At 42.2% G+C, this 24,067-nt stretch overlaps 2 protein-coding genes across 2 annotated transcripts in view; both read left to right on the top strand.

Annotated features, from left to right (window-relative positions):
* The first annotated feature begins 4,040 nt into the window (after positions 1-4,040).
* Positions 4,041-5,042, top strand: LOC108018740 (Golgi-associated plant pathogenesis-related protein 1-like). The gene is made up of 4 exons (XM_017086314.4): positions 4,041-4,176; positions 4,226-4,363; positions 4,414-4,748; positions 4,800-5,042. Exons 1-4 carry the CDS (start codon positions 4,132-4,134, stop codon positions 5,002-5,004), a joined length of 723 nt encoding a protein of 240 aa, XP_016941803.4. The 5' UTR covers positions 4,041-4,131; the 3' UTR covers positions 5,005-5,042.
* Positions 5,043-8,805: 3,763 nt separating this feature from the next.
* The window catches only part of klu (zinc finger protein klumpfuss), a 29,058-nt gene continuing 13,796 nt past the window's right edge, over positions 8,806-24,067 (top strand). Inside the window, exons 1-2 of the mRNA XM_036815640.3 lie at positions 8,806-9,585; positions 21,672-21,725. The gene's annotated coding sequence lies outside the window, so the exon portion shown is untranslated. The remainder of the gene's footprint in view (positions 9,586-21,671; positions 21,726-24,067) is intronic.

The following is a 24,067-nucleotide window of genomic DNA, read 5'->3' as shown; positions in this document are numbered from 1 at the left end:
GGAGAATACAACTGGCTACCATTTGCCACTTGGCATAAAATTAACTGTTCATCCAAATAAAAATTAAACTATTAAATGCGATGGTAGAGCGGAGAAATGTGCTTGGGCCGCCTAAACGATTAACATACACAAGAAGCTGGCCAAGAGGCGCACACAAAAAACACACACGACGGCCCCCAAAAACCGAAGCGTTTCAATATATGTATAAAGCTGATCAATAAAATATAACAATCATGCGATCAAAAATCTTTCACAAAATACTTTGGGCCCCCATTCACCTGTAAAAGTGTGGGAAACCATAGAAATAAGAGAGCGCGCCAAAAGCCAAAGAGCCCAAAAAGAAAACGTTGAAAATTCAAATTAGCCCGAGACTCGTAAATAAAAGATATTATAGCCAATCGGGCAATAAAACCAGTTAATCTCTAAATGTGCCGAGCTCAGTCGCAGTCGCAGTCCCAGTCCCAATCCCAGTCCCTGTCTCTTTCCTCAGCTCTATCTCATCGCCAGTTTCGATCTGAGGAAGCCACTCGACTCCATCCAAGCTCATCAAAGTGGTTCGGCCTACATCTGGGACTTTGACTTGGGGTCCGGGGTTTTACGATCTGCAACCTGCCCGGCCATGGGCAAAATCAGTTAGACTCCGAGGCGGGTGTAGGATTCTCCTCTGTGGCTCTCGGAGATTCCCCTGCCAGATTCCAGATTCCAGATTCCTCAGCTCCTGCCTCTTCTGCCTGATCATCTTCTTGGCAATCAAATCAATTTTATGCCGCTGTTGCATTTTTTATGGCATTTCTAACACACAAACCACACGATAGCCCCATTCACTCATTCATACACTCGCTCACTCGCTCGTTCATTGATGATCGGAGGACCGCAGACCGGAAGCGAGTTACTACTTTTAAGGGGGGCTAGAAGGCGGCTGCGGGGGGAGCGAGCGATTACCAACAACTTAAAGCTCGGCCACAAAATGTTGCATTCGGATTGGGTTATTAAGCCATTTAAGCGACGTGAGAAAATGCTGACAACGATTGGAAAAACTAAGTTGAAGTACACGCAAAGGAAAATCACGAACTTACAATTTAACCGCACCTATAAGTTAGGTAACTTTATAAAGTAGTGAAGAAATACCTCCAATAAAGAGCCCTATACAAACATCCCTATTTTCTTAGCAGAGATTTTACTTTTATCCATTTACTCTACATTGAAGGTATAAAATGTAAATTTTTAAGGACATTTTGGGAGGAAAACTTATCTGGTTCGAATCGAAATTGCTTATAAACCCATGTCAGAATGTAAAGAAAATATTATTTCTTTTTTATAACTTTTATTAAAGAAAATAAACCTTTTTCGCTTAAAAAATTCAAGGCAAGGTAGCCTTTAATATGTAAAATGGAATGAATACAGACTGATTTCAAAAAAGGGGTTGGAATATAATTGGGTTTTCAAGAAAAAATCTAAAAAACCTAAGACTTAACCCTTACCTAAATTGATCATAAACTTATGTAAATTTATTAAATTTTTACTCATGATGTTATAATAGATCTTTGCCTAATCTACCGAGTTTTTTAAAGCCAACATTCATTTTTCCTGCGTGTAACTGTGGGAATCTAGAAGAAGAGAGAGGCAACATTGGTAGAATCACTATGATTTAATGACTACACTAAACATTTATCGGTGCCAGCCCAACTAACAACAAAATCAATTAAACAAACGCAGACTATCCCTATCAAGGGCCATATGCTCACAGAACCCAGAATTGGCTTCTGTCTACGCCTTCCAGCCATGTCGTTAAACTTTGTTTAAACTTTTTTAAGACTAATCCCAGGCGACCTTCCCACTTCCACAGACTCGAGACTCAAGAGATTTTCATTAAGACAAAACTTTTGTGAATGAAATGGAGTCGCACCCGCAAGCCGCCTACTTCCCTCATCTCAGCAGAAAAGTAAAGGTTAACTCATCTCATCCCATCGCTGTAGGTAAATCATTCGAAATTTGTCTTCCAAGTGAGATCTTGGCCAAGATTTCGGGGCGTGCGCGTGATTTAAGCTCATGTTGGTAGCTAAACCCAAAAACAACTACAGAAAAACCTCCAAAACAACTCCAACAATAGCAACTCGTGTGTTGGAGGAAGTGCAAAGTGCCGTGATAAGATCTCAGAGTTGTGCCAAAAAAAAACTTTAGAAAAATGAGCAGCAAGAAAGGCTTAATTGCTTTAAAAAACCGAACAGACGGGACAGGTTATGATAGATCGCAAGACATGCTTATAGAGAGGGGCGGAAGTTGGGAAAAAATTGAAATGCTTTTGAGCATACTTTTGGTTTGAAGCGAAGAAGCTATTTTATTGATTTCTTTTAGGATACCTGAGTACTAATGAAGCCACAATAAATAGTAAATCATCCATTGAATCCATAATCGTTTGATTGAGTTTAATTTGCCATCATCAGTGGTATCATCAATCACACCATGTGAGGCGAGAAAACTTTCCCATAGAGCTTTATATTTCGGGGACAAAAAGAGGGGATTCCCTTCGAATTAAACGAAATAAAACAAAAAAAATTTGCTGCATATATTTTCTAAAGGAATATTTGATCCAGTTTTTAAAGGCAGAATGTGATCAATTTATTCTTTTATTTTGTAAATTTTATAACAAAAGTTTCTCTCTGCAAAGATAAAAATGTGATATATATGATATCTTCAGTCTAAATAATGTTAGTTTTCTTCTAACTGTTTTGCTCGGTTTCTCAGCGGAATTATTATTTATTTTCCTGATTAAAATCCAAACAGCTGTTCGGCTTAAATCACGGTCCTCTTGTCTTCCAAGAGAGATTCTCCTGAGTGCGCTTATCCGTGGGAATCTCAGAGGTGAGAAACCGAGCATTCGCATGCAAATTAGATTTTTTAATTGGCGCATAAGCGGCGACATCTCCGTCTGACCCCCAGAATAACGCCCAACTAAAATATCTGGCCCGATCTGGGCCTTTTCAAGATCTCCTCTGATCTCCTGCCGTTGGCGTCACCTCAAGGTGCCGAGATGTCATTCGCTTTTATGGTTATTGCGCCGGCAGCTGCTGCACTCTGCTGTGTGTTGCTGCTGCCACTATTCTGTTGCTGTTGCTACTATTATGTTGCTGCTGTTGCATCGCGAGTTGCTGCTGCAAATGCAAATTGCGACTGGCATTGGTCGCTCTGCTTGGGATGTTGGCGTTTTTGCGTGCTTAATTGAAAATTGTGTTTGGGCGCTTCTAATGAATGGGAAAGTCAAAGACGACAACGCACTGGTGGAATGCACAGAGAAAAATGTATAAGAAAGAATTTCTATCCACAAGATTAAAATAATATTCACATTCAATGACTTATCGGCCAAAATATTATTATTGTAAATATTAAAATTTATTATATCTTTTTAAAGAGAGAATTTCAAAGTTCGTTTCCATACTTCGTTCTCGGACGTTAAGAAAGATAATATACAAAGCTGCTAATGAGCTAGTTGAGTAAGTTTTGATTTTTGATTAAGAGATTTGGAGAATGTCTATGAAATATTTATATATGATGGTTTCGATTTCAAATCGAAAGGACAAGGCTAATGCCTCTGAATCCTACTCAAAAATATGTATAAACAGCTAATCCAGGTTTAGAAAGAATACTGAAAAGTATCGATCATAATTTGTGCAAATTAAACTGCCTTTTTTGAGACGAACATTTTTTATTATTCCCGTTACAAGTTGAGTAAATGGGTATACTAGATTCTTCGGAAAGTATGTAACAGGTAGAAGGAAGCGTTTCCGACCCCATGAAGGATATCATTCTTGATCAGGATCACTAGCCGAGTCGATCTAGCCATGTCCGTCTGTCCGTATGCACGCTGAGATTTCTGAAACCATAAGAGCTAGAGTGTTGGGACTTGGCATGTAGAATCTTGGGCTTCCCGTGCACCTAAATTTTTAAATATTTTGTAATAATTTAAATGACTTTGTTCTTATTATCATACCAAAAATTATTGCGTTTTCTCTTGTTTTATTAGTAGTCATGTTATATTATAAATTTTAAGAAACCTATCTAGTACCCTTCAAAAATATTTCATTTCAACTAACCAGCACCAACCCTCAAAATTTCAGTTTTTTGGCATAAATTATGTATCCGTACAAAATTGTCGTTCTATTATTGGCTGTTTTTAAGGTAAAAAAAGTAAACGTTTTGACCATTTAGAAAATATTCTTTTCTTCAGCTCAACTGTATTTGTTTGGGTGATGTTGTGACAGCGGAATCTGTTTGGAAAGAGCACAATAGATATAGAAAAATGAATGATATGCCAAAATTATCCTTGTCTAAAAAGCTGTGTAAAGATTGCGAAGATTATGCAAAGGTAAGCAAAATACTCAATTTTTTTGCGAACTTAATAATCTTTTCTCAAAGCATCTAGCTACATTGAATGTCCCAGACCAATATTTATTCGAGGACATCCCAGATGATGATGAGGATGATTTTATGGATCCTGTTCCAAAAGCCAAGTTCAAGGATCACACAGATTATATCTTATCGGATGAAAAGAATATCCATTATACAGAAAATATATGCGAGTTTAAATCTCAATCTTGTGTTAGCAATTGGTATTCTTATGGCAGTGGTGCTTATGAATCAGAAGAGCCAGGAGAAAAGGAATCAAAAAAATCACTTGTTGATAAGTACACTGCACTTATATGGAGGTCGTCAAAGGAAATGGGAGTGGGTATAGCTCCAAAAAACCCCGCGTAAGTACTGATTTATGCCCAATGTCTCCGAATCAACTAATTTACTAACAGGGCTAAAAACGGAAGGAAAATAATGGTCGTTAGGTATTCTCCACCCGGCAATGTGCGTGGCAAGTATAAAGAAAACGTACCAGCGCCTGAGGTTTACGATGATACTACAGTCGAAAGTACGACTACGTCAAAAGCATGCGGAAAGAAATCCTATATGTTTGCTGTTTTACTTAGTTTCCAAACACTTACACATTGGTTTCCATAAGTATTTAAAATGCTAAATATATTATGTATGTATATGGTAATATATGTATGTATTTTGTATTCGGTGGAAATTGTTGTTAAATTGGACAAAACGCCAAACACTGTCTCTTGCTTAAAGTTGGTTAGCTGGGTAAACGCCTACAAACGACCATAACACTAAAACCCGCCCTATAGGGACAAAAAAAAACATGCCCACATTTTTTTAATATTTTCTACAAATTTAAATGAGGTTTTGTTCTTATTATCAATACCAATCAACATGCCAAAAATTATTGAAAACGGATAACTCACTTAAAGTTATAACCGAATAAAAATAAAAGTTTTGCAAACTCAATCAAGATTGAACACCACATGCAGCAAATCAGCTGTGTTTCCTAATACGCCACCACGCCGCTAGGGGCGCTATAGGCTTGTGTGTTAGTGAAAAAATCAGATTTAGTGCAAGCATGTCTCCATCCCTCTTGCACTCCCTTAAGCTGTCTAGGCCATCGACTATTCGTTTTTCCTTGTTAGAGTATTAAATTTGTCAAATCAACTTTTAGACCTCCAGCTTTCCCCCTCCGTGCCTCCCATTGCGATCAATTTCTCGTTAATTCTCATTCCGAAAAAAAGAAATCCGACTCACTGGATGGGCGAAAGAGCAGAAAGGAGCAGCAGGAGTCCAAAGAAAACTTCCGCCCGAGGGAAGGTTCGAGTTCCTCTATGTTTCCTCTGCCGCAGGCCACAAGAACACAAGATCTCGCCGAGATCTTGACTGGGCCGCCTTTTGTGCGCGAAGACGTTAGGCGGAGATTTCCCGCCAAAAAAGTTACGGGGGTTGCACAACGGGATTTGAGATCCCGGATGGTCGGTGGTGGTGGGTTGCGATCGGGTGGGTCGGCGGTGGTGGGTTGGTGGTGGCGGCGGTGCTGCTGGGGTGGCGCAAGGACAACAATAAGGAGGCTGAAGCCTGAGAGGGCGAAAATAACGACGATGACTGGGCCAAACCGTGGGAAGATTTCCAGCACAAAGGCAAAGGAATCTCGCTGCGAAATTCCCTCGCAGCTGCACTCAAATCGCATTGAAATCGAAAAACAGATCTGAAGCGAGAACTTTTACCTTGATTGCCGTTTTGAGGGGTTTTTATTTATTTTATTTCATTTTCGGCGTAGGCATATGCGACACTGAAATGTACTTAGCGTACTATGGTACTTACGTTTACACGTACAGCCAAAATCACTTAATAATGCAACTTTAATGTTTCGACTTAAAGATACCCGCTTATGAACATTATAAAAAATTGGATTGCTTTCAAAGTCCTAAAACTTTCTGGAACGAAATAAAAATATTATTTTACTTAATAACTTTGGTTTAAAACAATAGATAGCTTAAAACTCTGCTTATTCCATTTAATAACTCAAGCATATGCATGCCATGAACAAATTTGTTTTATAGATTAAAAATTGAATTTCAAAACCTGGCAAATATATCTATTCGAAGTGTAGAACAATCAATATTAAAAACCTGTTGAAATACACTTCAAATATTCATATGCTGTTAGGTATACCCCAATATTTAAATTTAAAAATTTATGTCTGAACTAAGGAACATTGCAAATAGGTATCTTAAGCACATTAACTTTATTATAGCTTGCTAATAGAGGCTTATCCAAACGTATGATATTTCTCCTAACAACAGCTTACATTGGTTTTTGGAAAATAATACGCCCTGTTGGTCCCCAAATACCGGGTGTATTAAAAATGTCGCCAGCCCGACGAACGACTTAATCAACAAATCAGCATTGTCAATCTGGGGATTGTGTTGGCTGCCGACTGGACACCCCCCTCCCCTCCCCCCGTGACACCTTCGCTGCGGATATATCTCGCTGATCTCCGATCGCCGATCTCCGATCACTTGGCCTACACCATTTTGGTTTCCTTTGTCGCCGTCTCGTTTCAATAACTCACAGATACATCTGCATATCGGCATGTACATATATAATACCCATGGCATATGGCATATAACTTATAGCCGAACACCTACGTTCTGTGGCTTTTGGCTCTTTGCAGTGCTTCTCTTTTCAAAAGACCAACGAATTTTGTACGAATCGCGTAAGCGCGTTTTTTCCCTGCCCACAATCACACACACACACACGCAGGCCGGGTTCCTGGTGTGGGTTGAGTATCTGTGTGAGTGCGCCACTATTCGTTCATTCACAAATTGTGTTGTTGCTGCCTTGGCATGCTTTTGCTGTATTTTTTTTGTTTTTTCCCAATTCGGTTTTGTTTTGTAAACACACACAGACACACGCACACACCTGGACGGAGGCGCACACACGGATACACTTACACCTCGGCAGCTGCGTCACACACACATACGCACCTTGGGCAAAGAGAGCGCTCACTCTCTCGTGTTGAATCGAATGCATCGGCATTTCAAGTTCAGGTATCGTATCCGTATCTGTGAAGTTGTTTTGCCGGCATTTCATTTCTCAAGAGAGCAAAGAGAGAGAGACAGAGAGAGAGCGGAAAGTGTATCTGTGTGAGTACAAGACTCAGAGGCGAGAGAGTTTATCCGGGGATTTTATCCGGACCTTCAATGCGGCTCAAAATCATTCGACTGAGATTTTCTTTTAATGCAATTGGGCCTAAAAGGAATTTAGATTGTTGAGTGTGTTAACAAACAAAAAATAAATTTTGTTTTACACAAATTATGAGCTTACAACCTTAAAGGTACTTTTTGATTCAAAGAGTTATATTTTTGTCTATGCCAAATACATAAACAAAAAAAGGCTTGGGCTCCTTACTTTCAATATTTTTATAATTCATATTTTATGAACAAATGAACAACACACTACACTCTTTCTGTAACAATCCTTTAACTTTGTAAAATCCTTAAATTGTTATTTACTTAAACTTATAAGTATCTGAAGTATTTCCTCCAGTAACTTTAAATGAGTTGAGAAGGGAAACAAATAAAAATGTATTAAAATGAATCATTATGTAGTTAAGTAGTTGCTTTAAAAGCTCCCTCTAAAATCCGATTCTTCAAGATTTAATGAAACAACTTACTGAAAAAGTAATTACAATCAAATGATGTGCAACTTCTTAACTAGCTGTGATATCAGACAGATAAAATATAGGATTAAAACATAAACAACATTTTTACAACATTAGTTTTTATATTTCCCTAAAATGTTTAAGTTCAAAGATAAGCCTTCCTTTAGTGCCAAGTTGTATTTAAAGCCTGTGGTAACGTGACCTGAAAGCCAGCCAAGAACAGAGGCCAGCTCCCTCGTGGGTTGCACCAGTGAGTATTTACTTTTGGCTCCTTCGGAAAGTGCAGAAGACACCCGCTTGGATTCCGCTGGCTTATCTTCGCACTCGATGTTACATAACGCCAGTCGGTGGAAGTGGGAGGTGCCTATTCGGAGCTCAGCTCGCAACTGGCGACCCAAAAGCGCCAAATGCAGCCGAGTGCCCCCATTGGCATAGAGTTTTGAGCAATTAGAAGCCCACGCAGCCATAAACAACGGCTGCGGGGGGAGGGGGTTGTGGGCGGAGGGAGGGGAGGCTCTTTGAGCAGCTCCCACCGAGAGGAGAAAAAAACTAGAGAAATCCCCACTGCACGTGCTGCTCTTTCTCGCTCTCTCGCGACTTTATCCGGCGAATGAGAGTCCAACATTCAGCGCACAATGGGCACACACGCACACAGATACGAACGCCCGCCTGCCTTGGTGTGGGTGTCTCAAGCGGGTGAGTTGGTATTGGTGCTCGTGGTGTGGCCGCTGAACGAGTGGCGATTCTACTCAGAAGTCAGTTTCTTGCTGGGCAGTGTCGGTTCAGGTTCATCGACGCTCCGCACGCGCTGCCGCGAATTCTTCAGTGCTACCAACGCAAGACGCGTCTTTTTCGGCCCAAAAACGAATCGAAATCTTCGCAGTGCGTTTCCAGACCAGGCCAGACTCCCCCCCACTCTCCTCCTCCGACTCACTCTCTCTCCGTGGTTCGCTCTCTCCCCGAAGAGAGTTTCAGTGGTTGGTGGTTTGGTTTCGGTGGTTCGGTTGGTGGTGCTGCCGAAGCTCTGCCGACGCCGACGACGACGCCACGTCGGGAAAACCAACCTCTTGCAGTGAAAATCTTTTCGTACGTTTTCGTTATTTGTTATTCGCACGTTGACGCGACGAGACCGCGAAACACGACAGCAGCAACAGCAACAGCAATTGCAACTGCAACAGCAACTGCAATAATGATCGCGCGTGCAACAGCAACACGAAAATTAGTGGCAAACCCTAAAGTATCTAAACCGCAAATCCGACACTAAACTTGCCAAATCCGTTAAAACCAAGTGAAAAGTGTGTGTCTTACAACCCATTAAGCAATATAAATCAATTATAGCCGAAAACACACAATAGCCAAACACGCAAACGCAGCATAAGCACAAATGAAATACATAAAAAATAAAGTGTGATATTTTGATATTAGCAATTAGAGTTTACACAACGCAGCCTAAAAAATATTTGTTAAATGTGTTTGCCCCCAAGGCAAAGCTGAAAATTGGATAATGCTTGGATAATCCCCCTCCTACAAACAAAAAGACAGAGGTGAGTTTGCGAGATCGCTCAATTTGCCGACGGCTTAGTCATAAGGCGGGAAAAAAAATACAGAAACCGAAATAGAGAAACGCCAGCCTCAGCTGTTTGGCCAAAATGTGTCAAAGCTCGGCTCCAGTTACGAATAGAGATCGGTTTACCATAGCCGCCTCAGCGTAATATCAGATAGGGGCTATACAGATACAATCGGCTATATGCAATCGATTGCACCCATGAATGATGGACCGATCTGATGAGTTCATATCAGCACCGGCCCCCTCCAGAGGCATCATTATCATCATCTCACTCCGAGTACCTCCATCTATATTGACGTCAATCGCCGCGGCAACTTGACATCGCCGATCTGCAGATCGTGTGCCTGGCAAATTGACGCACACAGAACATATAGACAGATAGATAGGTAGGGACCCTTAGCCCCAGTTCCACTTCCAGTTTTAGCCAGCAGCGGGGAATTTTAATTGCCCATCCTGGCCAAAAGCAGACCACTCTCTCTATGTGAACTATGCCAATTGTCTACACCTGAGCCGCAGAACTGGCCGGCTGGCTGACAAATTTGTATGCACGCGCTTCAAAAGTGCAATATTAATTAATTCCAGCAACTCGGGACGCGGCAGCAACATCAACTGATCTGTATGCAGCATAAGTTGCAGGTTGCTGGCTGCTGGCTGCCAGTTGCAAGTTGCAAGTTGCTAGTTGCTAGTCGCTACTTGCTACTTAGTCGAGGCAATTAAATCGTATGTCATTCATTGGTAATTTATACCATTTAAAGGCATTGCGATGAGGATGGCCAGAGAACGGGGTTTTAAAAGGCGGTTCTTTTCCGATGGTTCCTGGATGTTTTACACCCCTAACCATTAGCATAGGCTGTTATTTGTAGTCCGTAGTACTAGACCAAAATTCGAGGCTTTGCTTTTGACCTGTCTCCGAAACGCCAAACGCCAAACGCTTGATCGATCGCTCTAAACCGATTCCGATTCCGATCCGATCGGCGATAAATGCAACTTGCCATGAAAAGTGCTGCCTTAAATGGGCATTAGGCTATTGCACATTTCTCAATATGTCGACTGATTTTTTCCCTGCTCCTCCAACGCGGCTGACTTATACGCACCGCACCTTATATGACGAACGGCGACGTCTGCCGCTGTCCCACTGCATTTGGCATATAAAGCAGGCGGCCACTCGGAGGCTCCCTCGGTGCAAGAGGTGGCGGAGCTGGCGAAGGTGTCTCAGGTGGTTCGCTGGTCGGAGTCTCACCCGCACGTCGCCATTTTCAGACCCCGGAGTCAATGGCAATTTGCATTTTCCACACACAAAAGCCAGGCTCGCTAGTAAATGGAATCCAAAAAAAAAAAAAACACCAACCCCACCCCCTTTGGTCGACTTAAGGTCCCTGGTTCAGTGGTTAATTTATTTCTGACACAGCCTTAAATTAACAATTTTAATACAAGCAACAAAAGAGCGCGCATTGAAATTGAGACGTTGAGCGAAATACAAAAAATACAAAGAATACACAAAATACAAATAAAAATAAAATGCACACAATACAGAAAAACAAAAAGCTAGAAAGGAAAAACATAAAATAAATTTACAGCAAAACAAAAGCGTGTAACAGAACAAAGGAATCGGTTCGAGGAGCAGTGAAAGAGGAATGTGTAGAGTGAAATAAAATTCTGGCGCGTTAATTAACTTTAAACGATTGAAAACGAATTGATTTGGAGAAGCCATTTGATTTGGATTAGTCGTGCCTGGTTCGGAAAAGAAAACACTCCGTTGAGGCTATGGAGGTGGACCGCAGCTCAAAGGGTTAAGGCTTTTGGCCCAGAGTTGCCAAGTCGGGCTGAAATTAAAATTCAATCATCACGTGTGCGTTAAGAGCGACACACAATCAGACAGATCATTGGAGATGTTAATTGGAATGCGTTAAACAATAAAACAAAGACTGCGATGTCTGCCGCAGTTGGCAAGAGACTTAACACCTCCGGGATCTGCGGTTGGGGCCCACATCTTCGACATCTGATAGGGCCCACAAAGTCGGCCCTGGACATGCGTCGTTATCATGCATTTGATAAACGTTTTGTTTTTCATTAGAGCCCTGCCGCGGAGGAGGAGATATCAAAGCGATCGCGGACGGATCACACCCCTTCAATTAGCAGGCAGTTCGGCTCCAGTTCCTAGGAATTTTTGATGGCCATTTTGTCCTACATAATATATGGATTACTTAGGGAAAAGATGTGTAACTTGCTGAATTTTAAATTACTCTTTATAAACTCGAATTAAATTCAATTCTATTTTAAAATTTTTAAACAAAAAGCATTTATTCTTAGAACTCCTTCATAACAGGAAGCTATTACTCACTTAATATGGTTATTATAGTCAGTAAAGAATTTGAAAGATTAATTTCGAAACTATTTCCTTTTGATAAGCTTCCAAACTGCAAAAGGCGATAAAAATAATCAAATCGAATTTCTTAATACAAATGACATTCTTTGAATGTTAATATGGGAACTGTTAAAATAAAAAAAGAACACATAATCTTTCCTCCCTTAAAATTCCCATTCCCAGATCGACCGCAATTTTATCGGCAGATTTTGTAGTCTGGGGTTTGCTGTAGATAGCCGGGTTCCCACCGCGGGCATTTCTGTATTTTATATTTATATTTTTTGGCATATCAGGCAACCACACGCAGTCCTCAATGAAGTGAATTATTTTTCGGTGGGGCCACCGCCGCAGCACGTACTTGAAAACAACTTTTAATCTCGAGTAGTTTCAATTAACGTCATTGGACTACATAGATCGCTGATTACGGATTGAATGAGCATTAAAAAAAGTACATATGAATAAGTGCCGAGTGCTCTGGCTATGAGAGTAGAAAATAGAAACGAAAACAAAGTTAAAATCGTGAGAGGAGATTGCTCGATTGCTCGATTGCGATTGCGGCCACCCACCGCACATGGTCGCCTGTTATCGGCTATATACGCACATATAGCCCCCCGATCCGTTGGGCTATCTGTCCTTCGATTTACGTCACAGCTCGAGTCGCAATTCATGAATTTCTCGCCTAGGAAAAAACACAATTCTATTTACCGGACGCCCACTTTTGAGTGGGTGGCTCGGGTGGTTTCGGGTGATAAGTTTGGGGGGCTGATAAGCTCTTGGAGTGGTCAGTGGGTGGATCGAGTTAGGAAATTTACGGGCGTTGCATAAAGCCACCTGATTACCTCTGAGTCAGCCAAGGAAACAGATCTTTCGATTGTTGTCGCTGCTTTTGATTAGGCCAACTCATAAAGTGGAAAATGCGAAAAGCGGGCCAGCAACAGGTTTCAGTCGTCCAGTTTTCCACCTGGAAATCTGCAACTCGCCGCGGCCAGTACAATATTTTCGTTGAGTTTATAAGCGCAAATGTCTGTCGCATAAAACTTAATTGTAATGTTTGTTTACGAGCTCCACTTGCCGGATTTCCAGAGCGAAACCACCACCCCCGAACTAATGGCGGCCATAAATCCGCCGAGTATCTCAAATATGAATTGCACTTTAATTCCAGATCTCGGCGAGTGCCTAATTTATGTAATATACCCCCTGCTGTTTGTCATTTCACTTGGCCGGAGGAGGAAAGTTCCTCCAAATTGTTTTAAGTAAGCGACGGCGAAAAAACCGAATAATAATAATAAAGAAATATCTTCATGCCAACAAATCCATTACAGTCAAGTGCGCGACAACGGCAACGGCAAATAAATAAAAAAATACGAGTGTGCATGGACAGGCGGACAGATCGCCGAGTGTGTGTGCGTGTCGAGTTAAAAAAATTAACCGAAATTTTATTAGTATTTGCGCAAGCGCAAGCCAAAGTCAACCTCAAATATTTGACGACCAGCGTTGACCAAAAGAGCCCGACTTGTCATTCGCGGGGGCGCGGGAAAAGGTAGGGGGAGGCATCTGCATCGGCATTCTCCCGGCTCCGCAGACTCTCTTCTGGCGGGAAGAAACGGACCTGGTCCAGAGAGCCCGGCGCACAAACCAAGCAAAAGGCAATTAGAGTTGACACTTTTGGATTTTCGGTCTTTTTTCTTTTTTCTCTCGGGAGATACCTGGTCTCTTTCGGGGATTAAGGGTTCCATAAGCTACTGATGAAATATACAATATCTTATTTAAAAGTGGCCATTCAATTGTACAGATTGTTTATTGCTTTTAATATAGTCTAGATCATATTATCAAGTTGCCTTGTGAGATTGAAAAATACAATCTTAACCTGTTTATTGTTATACTCCCACCTTTAAAACAATTCTTTAGCACACAGTCGTTTTAAAATAATGGCATTTGGCATTTACATTTATAAATAAAATTATTTATGGACTTTTCAGAACTCATAACAATAGAATAATCATTATTAACTGCTGAAATAAATTTAGATTTATGGCTATGTTCTTAAAAATGTTAATAGTGACCAGAAAGCATTCAATAACCTTTAACAAATAATATAATACATTTTTAAGTGTCTTAAAAATAGTATTTATTTTTCATTTATAACTAAAAAAAAGAAATTGGGGAGTAGTAGAAAAACACGTACCTACACATATGATTTTTCTTTTTAGATATATATTTTAAAATATCTCACCAAAGGGTGTCAGAACGTTCTTACTACCCATATATCTTTTTCCCACCAACCCATCCCCTTTTCCACCTCTGTTTTAGCGGCTTCTCGTGATCCCTGGGTTCCGATCCAAGGGTCTAAAGAAGATGTCCGCTGGTCCAGCTCATCTCTGCTCAAGTCAGCTCTGGTCAGTTTTTGGCCGGGGCTTAGCTGCGATGATGGCGTTGACGTGCCCAGGGGACAGTTTAATTTTCACTAGACATTGCCCACTTAAAAACCATTTTCACTTGAGACGTGACCGCTCGGCCAGATCTTCTTCTTTCGGCCGTCTAATGTTCGAGCTGGTCTCGGTTTTTCGGTCTTGGGCCCTGGAGTTTCAAGCCTCGGTTCGGGGGATCTGTTATTTATGGATCAATATTGACGCAGCAGCCGGGCGCGGGGTGGGAAATATCTGTAAAATAGCCAGGCAACATTGTAAACAAAGTGTAAGCCGCTTTGTTGTTGTCTCTGGCAACAACCATGCCCCCCAAAAGCCTCCCCCTTACCCTTTAAAGCGTCACTAAGGCATTTTTCAAATCCGATTTTTCTCCCTCGAAAACAATGAACTCGTATCGATGACAATCACAATGGGTCAGGTGGACACAAAGTGCAGGGGGATTGTGCGAGCTAACACTCATTTAATCATAAATTTGTCGCGCGATTATTTTTACAGTTTTCGCCTTTCTACAAATATTAAGTATCTGGCGAGTGATTCCAATAAGTTTAGGTCTCAATGGCTGACTTATGGTTTTAGGCTTCAATCCGATGTCGGATGAATATGCAAATGACTTGTTATTATTATGTTTATGCATATTTCCAGCGGCTTTCGTCTTTCGTCTAACAAATGTGTTTCTTGTTTGTTTATTTGTTTTCTATTTGTCTCTCGGTCTGTTTTTTTTTGTTTTTTAGCTGGCACGTGTGTGCCTTTAGACTAGTATATATTCCCCCTGTTGAATTTTTAAGTGACTTCACTTGACCACAGGAAAAGGGAAGCCTGTTGAGTTCTGTGAGCTGATTTCCGCTTGCAATTTATTCGACAGCCAAGAAAAAACCAAAATAAAAAAAGCCAGAAACCGAGGAACGCAAAGGGCTGAAGTCTCGAAATTCCAAGGCGTTTTACCTTCCCTGTCTCATTTTTTTTCTCGCTGAATTCACTTGGAGAATTCGTGGCAGCGGCAACAAGAGAAATGCATTGCCACAGAAACCACAAGGAATTGTTTCTCACGCTCGCCCAAAGAACGGGAAAGGATCTGAAGGAGAAACGACACCCACGACAGGCGACAGGAGACTGAGATTCAGATTCAGATTCAGATGGAGATGGAGATGGAGTTGGTGGATCGCCAGAGAAACACCCATTCCACTTGACTGAAAGAAATTCCTGAAAGCCGCTTTTCGACCAATAAAGTCTTATTATATACTCATCAATTCAGCAGCAGATAAAAGTCAAAAACTTTGAGATACGCTCACGCTGGATGTCGTCGATGCCGACTAAGGCACAAGTCAGATAAATTATAATTAAAGCAGACGAAGAAAAGGAGAAGACACGCCAGAAGACACATGGGATGGTGGGGCTCTGATGTCAGAGCGTATTTAAAATACGAATACGAATACGAATACGAGTAGAACCGCTTGCATTCAAGAAGCCGCCACACGACCCGAAACCAAAACCGAAACCGAAACCTCAACCAAAACCGAATCTCGAGACCCGGTCAAAAGCAAAAGCCAGGTTAAAACCGACGGTTAAACAAAACAAATAAACAGCCGGAGAGGCGCAGACGTCGCATAGAATCGGGCTTCAGTCAGCGGCAAGAAAACACCTGTCAAACTGGTCCAAAAGAACAAACTGCGAGGGGCCAAGTTAAAAAACGAAGGAGAAAAATAAGAATAAAAAGAACCAAACCAAACAAAAACACGGGGAAGACTTGGGATAATGACTTGGCAAAGGATGGATCCCAGCCCAGTCCTATATATGATGACAATGATGATGATCGTGATTTCAGCCGGGCTCGAAACACAAAACGGATATGCACCATGAAAAGAGGGACGAATCGAAGAAGCAACTGATTAGCCAGTTATTGATTTAATTGAACGGAGGGCAGATTCCAAAACGGAAGTTATTACGCAAGCTGCCGTTGCCTTTGATTAGATTAGATGAGGCTGCACATTTTCCCTTTCTGCCAGTCGGCTAATTGCACCCGAAGGTCTTTTCCCAGGCCTGGGAAAGCCAAGCAGGAAATGTCTGAGAAAGGGGGGTGTCAGTCAGGGGGCTTAACTATTTCCCACAAATCCTTTCAATTAGCCGGCACGCAAAGCCAAACCGAGTGCAAGGACAAAGTTTAACAACTTAACTCAAAGTAGAGAGATACAGATACTGGCGCAATCAAATTACCAAACTAATCGCATGCAAGGCGAACAAGTTAAATGTGTCTATGGTGGGGATTACTTTTGGGGGTGTACTAGTGGCAGAAATGGAAAACAGCAGGGGAAAATGGGAAAATGGGAAAGCTAGGAAAACTAGGGAACTTGGCGCAGTTAAAGGCGTTATGCAAAACAACTGCAATGCGTGCGTGTGGCAAAAAGTTTTCACAAAAGTGGGGGAGCCAACTGACTGGGCCATATATGTAGTTGAGTAGGATACAGAAGGAACTTTGGTCGACAGGCGACAGGAAGTGCGCAAAATGCCACAACTTACGACCGCATTGTGCTGCCAATGTGCTAAGGAGCTCGGGCCTCTTAAGCTATCTCTTTCTCCGTAGATTTGCCTGCTGTTTGGCCGACCACTATTAAAGTTGTTGCATGTTTGGAGCTTGTAAACAAGCTTGTCGCTTCGGCCTATAAAGTAACAAAATATTATTAAATTAAAACCGAAAGCAGGGGAGCGGTGGCGTGAGGGTAAAGGCGTAACTCCACCCACAAAAAAAAGAAAGAGAAACAGCAATGCAGCTCTCTGTAGATTGGTATACATACGAAGTTCGTACGTACATAAGCTGGTATAATTATGGATTGGCCGATGACCACGTCGACTGGTCATTAACTGCCTGATGAGCCAAGAAAAAAGGGGCTGGGGGTGTGGCACAGTAGCCAATGCCAAGTGGCAGCCACTCTTCTCTAGGAGACCAGCGAGCTGCCCCTGGGCCGCATAAATAATTATTAGCAATTGTCTGCAGGTGCAACAGCAACTTGCAACTCGCAACTCGGAGTGGCAGTAGCAACCTGCTTGGGCCACTCGAATTGCACACCGCAATTTGAGCATTTTTCACATTTCCCTCGCTGCGGCCGCCAAAAACAAAAGACTCAAGCAACGAACTCGACAGGATACACCTCCATCTCTCTCTCTCTCTCTATCGCTCTGTTTATCTGTCTCTCTCTTAATGCCCCAAATAAGGTCAAGGGGTTGGAGGTGACCACCCACAGACACCATCTTCAGTCCACCAGGTAGCCAAGAAAAACATCAGAAACCCTTTCGAATGCTGTAAACTACTCCAAAAAGTTCAGCGCGGCTGAGGGGTTTTTGAGGTAGGTAGAAATTATTAACTGACATTTTAATGATGATAATGATGAGGCCCCGTTGACGTTGCCCCTGCAACTGCGTCGGTGGCTAGACATAAAACCCCCTTAGCCCCCTCATTTCCCCAGACATCCTCCACAAAAACCGAAAAAAAACAGGTAAGGCCTGGAGAAAATCTTGGCCAGTTTTGTTGATGCTGCATCGGCGTGATTTTTATCAGCTCAACTCGACTGGCGCCAGCTTCACTTTGAGGCAGCTGTTGTCCCTTCTTTTTGGACACAAGAAGCTGCAGCTCCCCGCCCTACGAGAAAAGAATAAATAAATAACAGCATTCGAATGGAGGACTGCATAAAAGCTATGAATTTTAATTGATTTTTTTTTGCTCTAAACAAAGCCCGGGAATGCCGTAGAAGTTGTAATTCATTTCAGCTTTCGTTGCGCTTGTAAAGATTCCCTTTTTGCTGTTAACTTATTTTGCCTCTCTCTGCAGATGAAGCATGAAAATAAGTTTCGAGCTGCAGGAAGAGAAAAAAGGGGGTAAATGCTAAATTTAGTTAAAGTATATAAAAGGAAGCTTATTAAAAGATCTTGATGTTTACATGTCCACAAAAGATTAGTTTATTTATGTGTAGTATGTATTCAAATTTAATGTTTTGAGTGAACAAATTTGACACATTTAAAAATAAAAAGATTAAAGTTCCTGTGTTGTTTAAAGAGGTAAAACGACTTTTATTTAATGCCAGAAAGACTTCCTTTATATTTTGATATAATTTTGAAATTACCAAAAGAACTTTATGCGAATATGAGCAAACACTTTAGGCAATACAGTTTTCTTTTAAATTTTTTTGTTTAACAAATGTGTTAAATTTACAAGATTTTAATAAAAGTTTAAATATTTTAAGACAAGCCAATTTTAATACATTGACAGTTTTATATCAATGATAATTCTTCCTAAACTCGCTGAGTAAATATGGAGTATTTTTTTCCGTGCACTGCTTTTCCTGCCCCCCTTTGTTGCTCCCCACCTTTGTGGCTAATTTCCGAAGCACCCACAATTCGCTGCAGCAGGACTCATTGTCAGTTTGGCGAGGCAGCGTCTGTTTGCAACATGCTTAATGTCATGCAACACAACAGCAGTGGCAGCAACATCAACGCAGCAGCAGCAGCAACAGCAACGGCAACGGCAGCAGCAGCAACAACAACGCACTGTCACTGTCATGCATCATCATCTTGGTGGAGTTGCTCGGAGTTGGACTGGGAGTTGGAGTCTGCTGTTTGAAAATTATTGCATGTCTCCGGGGCCGAAAAGCCTGCAACCTGCCAGAGGAGCAGGCTCCAAAGGAGACGACTCCCAGTGAGTGATGCGATTATCTGCAAGATTCGCTTATCTACGGTGATCCATCAGTCGCAGTCTGCAGTCTGCGGAGTCTGCAGAGCCCGCAATCCCGTCCAGCCTTTGGCTTTCGTGCAGAAATGCAGATCCGCAGAAGTACTGAGCTCCAGAGAGAGCCCCAGAAATGCGTAGCCTGCGCGGGCGTCCGCCTTATAAATTAGAATGTGAGCTGCGTATGCCCAGGAATCTGTGTATCCGAGTATCTCAGTATCCGAGGGATGCGATGTGTGTGTGTTTTTAATTTACTCTTTATGGCCAGGCTCCCACGGTTGAGAGGAGAGCGGAGAACTTGACCACCTGAGATGGCCAGCACCCGCTAGCCAGAAGTTGTTGCCGGTGTTTTTTGCGGTTGCTGGCCAGGAAGCTGACTTTGGGCTTGGCTAAAGTAAACCACAGTGGGTTGCCTTTTTTTCTCCGATTTTTTTCTTAGCTTTTTTGTTGACTTTGATTGAAAGTTGACACAGCCAAGCGTTGAAAACCACATCCGTGGAGGGGCCTACGCAGCAGCAGCAAAATCACCAGCAACTCTTGCATCTCCATAGTATGCAAATGCAATTAGTTTTTGATTAAGTTGTAGGCTGCCCAAAAAAAAAGAAGAGATTCGCCAGAGACACTGCACCCAAAAGTACACTTAAGCGCAGAGCCAAGCGACAGACCGTTAAATTGTTGCAATTACCATTGCTAGTTGCTGCTGTGCCGGCGATGTTGCTGCCGTGCTGCCGCCATATTGCTGGTAAAACAATATATGCAAACTGGCTGTGTGTTAGAGTGGGTGGGTATGTGTTTTTTCTGCTGTGTGGCATGGTGTTGTGTGGCAGCTACTGTTGCTCGGGGCAATTGTTTAGCACGCGCTGCTAATTTTGTGCCGCTGCTGTTGCTGTTGCTGCTGTAGCTACTGATGTTGCTGCCAGGCAGCAATTTCTACGTTGCATGCACGGCTCGTTGATTGTAGGAGTAGTAGGTGGGTCACCCTCGCTGGCAATCATTTTAATAGCAGCTCTTGCGTTGGTCAGTCCGAGGTTCTATGTAATTTATGCCCGCAACTAATTGCATTTGAAAGTTTAACTGCAAAAGTCAAACGGTTTTCAGATATGTGCATGCCATAACCCAAGAAAAATATTTTCCCACCGCAGCTCTGGAAAAAAAGTGAAATAGATTTTCCCTGTTGCGTGGCTCATTTGAAATTCGAATTTCAATAACGCACACAAAACGATGTTTATCTAGGCTGTCGGATCGGTTTTCTCTTCTCGTCTCTACTTTTTTGAGTAGGCGTTGTCGAATAGTTTCGAGTGCCTTGGTCCAGTTCACGCACAAAGATTCAGATTGAAGATTGAAGAGGCCAAGGTTCGTGAGATAAGAGTGGCTTCTGGCTGTTGTTGTGGGGGTGCGATAAGGCGGAGCCAGAGTTTATCAGCGATTTCCAGTTCCAGGCAGCTGTGGCACAGATACAGATACTCGTTTTGGATTTGGTTGTGGTTTTTCTTATGGCTTTTCGCTCTTGGTTTTGGGCCGCATATTTGTTAAGGTCGCCCAGCTGCTGCTGCTGGTTACTGAAAACTGGTCACATTGCTGCTGGTCATATGCCACATGCAACCGCAACATGCCGTGTTGCATGCCTAATTGCAACAGGTGGCAATCGATTCGGCTGCACCCGCCAGCAACATGTCGCAGCTACGCCAGCAACACGCCAATTAGCCGCCAAAACAAAGCACCCGCACTATGTAAGCCCCCCTTTTGCTGCGCCCCTGCAATGCAAATCATGTTGACATTTCTTGTTATAAATGGCTTAAATTGCTTAAATAATTAGCAAATAATAGCCGCAATTGTCTGGTCCAAAAAAGGCAGTAGCCACAATTGCAGCCTGACATTTGTTTGTTTTTATCGCCGTTGTTGCGGCTACTGTATTAATGAACAAAAATAAATAAATTATAATTTATCGAAGGCAATTCTAAACGCTTCCCCCATCAATCAGCTGCCGTGGGGTTTGCCTTCGATTGCCAATCATTCGGCGGCTTTTACCCCCCTTTTTTTTGATATCTCTCTCTCTTAAGCTTTTTTTTCGGTGGCCCGAAACGCCCACTTAATTTGGCCAGGTTTGTGGGTGGCAACCGCTCTTTTTCGGGGGGCTAATTTTGTAACTAATATTAAAACACTTCAATCAATCAATGTCTTTGGGGACGGAGGGGGAAACCCCATACCCCATACCCCATTGATCGGGAGCCCCTCCAAAAAAGTTGGCCAAAATGTTCATTAAATCGCCAAGCAGTCTGAGAACCAACGGCTTCGATCGGTATTTGCCTAGGCCATTAAATATTTATGAGCTCGCGGGCCGAGAGTTTTGTCCAACCTGCCAACTATTTCCAGCTTGATTAATGATCTCCGCGCTCGGCTGTGTTCTGCTTTAATTACCGCAGCAATTAGCAGCTGAAAAATCCGCTCTGCCAGCTAGCTGCCACAATTTGTCATATGGCAGCACATAGCTGCATCATCGCCAAAAAATCTCAAATCTCTAACCGCTTTCCACCCCGTTCTTCTCTGCTTTTTTCCAGACTATGCCAGACTATCTGCGGCCATCGGACTCGACCACCATCTAAATCAAAGAGGTAAGTTCGCAGCACCAGCTGCTGCCGCTTGTGCCGCATTTTGTTTTTTCGGCTCCGAATGACAACCCTGGCCTGGCTGCTTTATTTTGCGATTCGCAACTCCACCTGGCCAACCTGGGCAACCTTCACAAAAAGCTGAAACGCATTTTGAATTTAATGCGTGCGACGGGGACAGGCCAGGGGCGGGGGTGTGGGAGGGGGCGGGATCCACAGATCCCCTTCAGATCGATCATGTGCGGCTCGGGCTGTCCAACTTGGCCACAAGCCGGTGTCTCGTCTCTTGGCGATCTTGCGTTTTGCCAAAATCAGAGGTGGCATTATTTTGAAAGCTTATCGTCATATTTAAAAATAAACTGAAATTTTTTTTTATTGCTTGATAGAAAGAGGTATTAAAAACTATCATTACAACTTCATACTTCAGTGTTATAAGTCACATACAAATTGGTATAATCTTTTTTACCTCTCATCATTGTTAAAGATCACATACAAATTGGTAAAATCTTTTTTAAAATATGTACACGTGTATAGCCTTGTAAAAAAACTTGTTTAAGAGTGACAAGTTATGACAAAAAATTCGAAACATTTTAGATCAAATAATAATGAATTTAACCGCTTTAATTCACTTTATCTTCCAAATTATCAAAAACAAATTTTATAAGGATAGGGAAAAATATATATTCCATTAAAAAACCCACTTCCTTATTTTGAGATCCATTTTAGATGGATCTTAAATAAATTAAATGCAAGTTCTTTGAACAATTAATTAAAACATGTTATTAAAAATTAAATTGTTGGTTAAATGGTAAATACATTTTAAGCTAAGAACTTTCCCTAGACATACCGAAAAAAAGAAAAAAATATACACTTCGTATAAGATATTTATAGCATCGAAATACCTTGAGATCCATCTAAAATATCCCAAATATTTGTAATATAATAAATACCAACTCTTTGATCAATACTTTGAACATGTATAAAAATCGATGTTTATGAATGACTATAGAACAATGAATGAATGAACTTAACTTAAGAAAGGTGATATGCTTTCTAGTTTCGGAGTGGCTATAAACTATCGCACCCTCTTTTAAGATCCTTCGTGAGTGGTTTCGGGTATCGCTGGGCAGGTGCAGCACTGGCGGGGGCGTCAACTCGGAGACCTTCCCCGCCAAAGGAATCGCCGGTTGCCATTGAAAGCGAGTGAGGCTGAGCACTCCGGACAGATTGCCAAGTTTCGTCTCGAATACGAGTTGGTCCGAAAAACATAAAATAAGAAAATAAAACGATTCGAGCCAGTGCAGCTGGACCTGGCCACTTTTGAAGATTAATTGCTCGCGACAGTCGCAAGTCGCATTCGCGAGTTTGCGGGTTTGCGATTTTGCGAGGCTGCCCCCTGAAGCTGCTGCTGATTTCGATGCTGCCTCCAAAAGCTGGCAGCCTGACCATAAAAATCCCCATTTGTTGGCAACACACAAAAAATTAACATGACGTCAACGACAAGCGCACAACAACAGCTCAATTGGCCGGCAGCAGCAGACGCGACGACCTTTGCGATTTGGCCCGGCCAGTGGCGATTAAGGCCAGAAAAGCGTTCCACATGTCCACATGTCCGAATGTTCCGATCTCTCGATTGTTGGCCAAGTGTAATCCATCGAATCCAATGGCTAGTAGAAGAGATTTCTTTCGACACGCCCCGCGTTTTGCTGCACTTTTTTTTTGGGTGTCATCACATTCGCATTTTTCATGTCTGCGCGCGCCCGACTTTTAATATTTTTTGCTCGCTTTTCTCGATTTTTTCGAAGCGTTTTCGGTTTTGTGGATTTTTAAGTCTCGTCGGCGGTGGCGCTTTATTCATAAATCCGTCAGCTGCATGAAATACAGCTTAATTAACAAAAAGCCAAGAGAAAAGCCGCAGCAGCAGGCAGCGGAGGCGCAGTTCCATTCATTCGAGCGCCCATTGAACAACGCCGGAGTCTTTCGATTTGGTCTTATTTGTGCGCCCGAAATTTGTCACCATCACATCGGCACATCGCCACAATATCTCCATAATTGAGTTGAGATTGGGGATCGGATTTGGATTTGGAGAAACGGTACGCGAACGGTAAATACACCCGATATACGGGGCCATAAACAAACGAGTCAAATTACAAGCGAATGAAATCAATTAACACCTGCCGGTGATGAGTCCCGCCATCGATCAATCGATCTCTCACACGAGCTGCATAAATTAGCCGTCCCGCCAGCATAATTGTGTGTTCTTTCAAGCGATCCAGCGAAATTAACATATCAAACACAGCATAATTGCGGTTTAATCGCGCCAGGTCCCCCCGAAAAAAAGAAAAATA

The sequence above is a fragment of the Drosophila suzukii genome, chromosome 3, assembly GCF_043229965.1.
Source record: "Drosophila suzukii chromosome 3, CBGP_Dsuzu_IsoJpt1.0, whole genome shotgun sequence".
In the NCBI taxonomy this organism is placed as follows: Eukaryota; Metazoa; Arthropoda; class Insecta; order Diptera; family Drosophilidae; genus Drosophila; species Drosophila suzukii.
The sequence above is the reverse complement of the archived record's forward strand: the minus strand, read 5'-3'. Positions and strand labels throughout refer to the sequence as shown.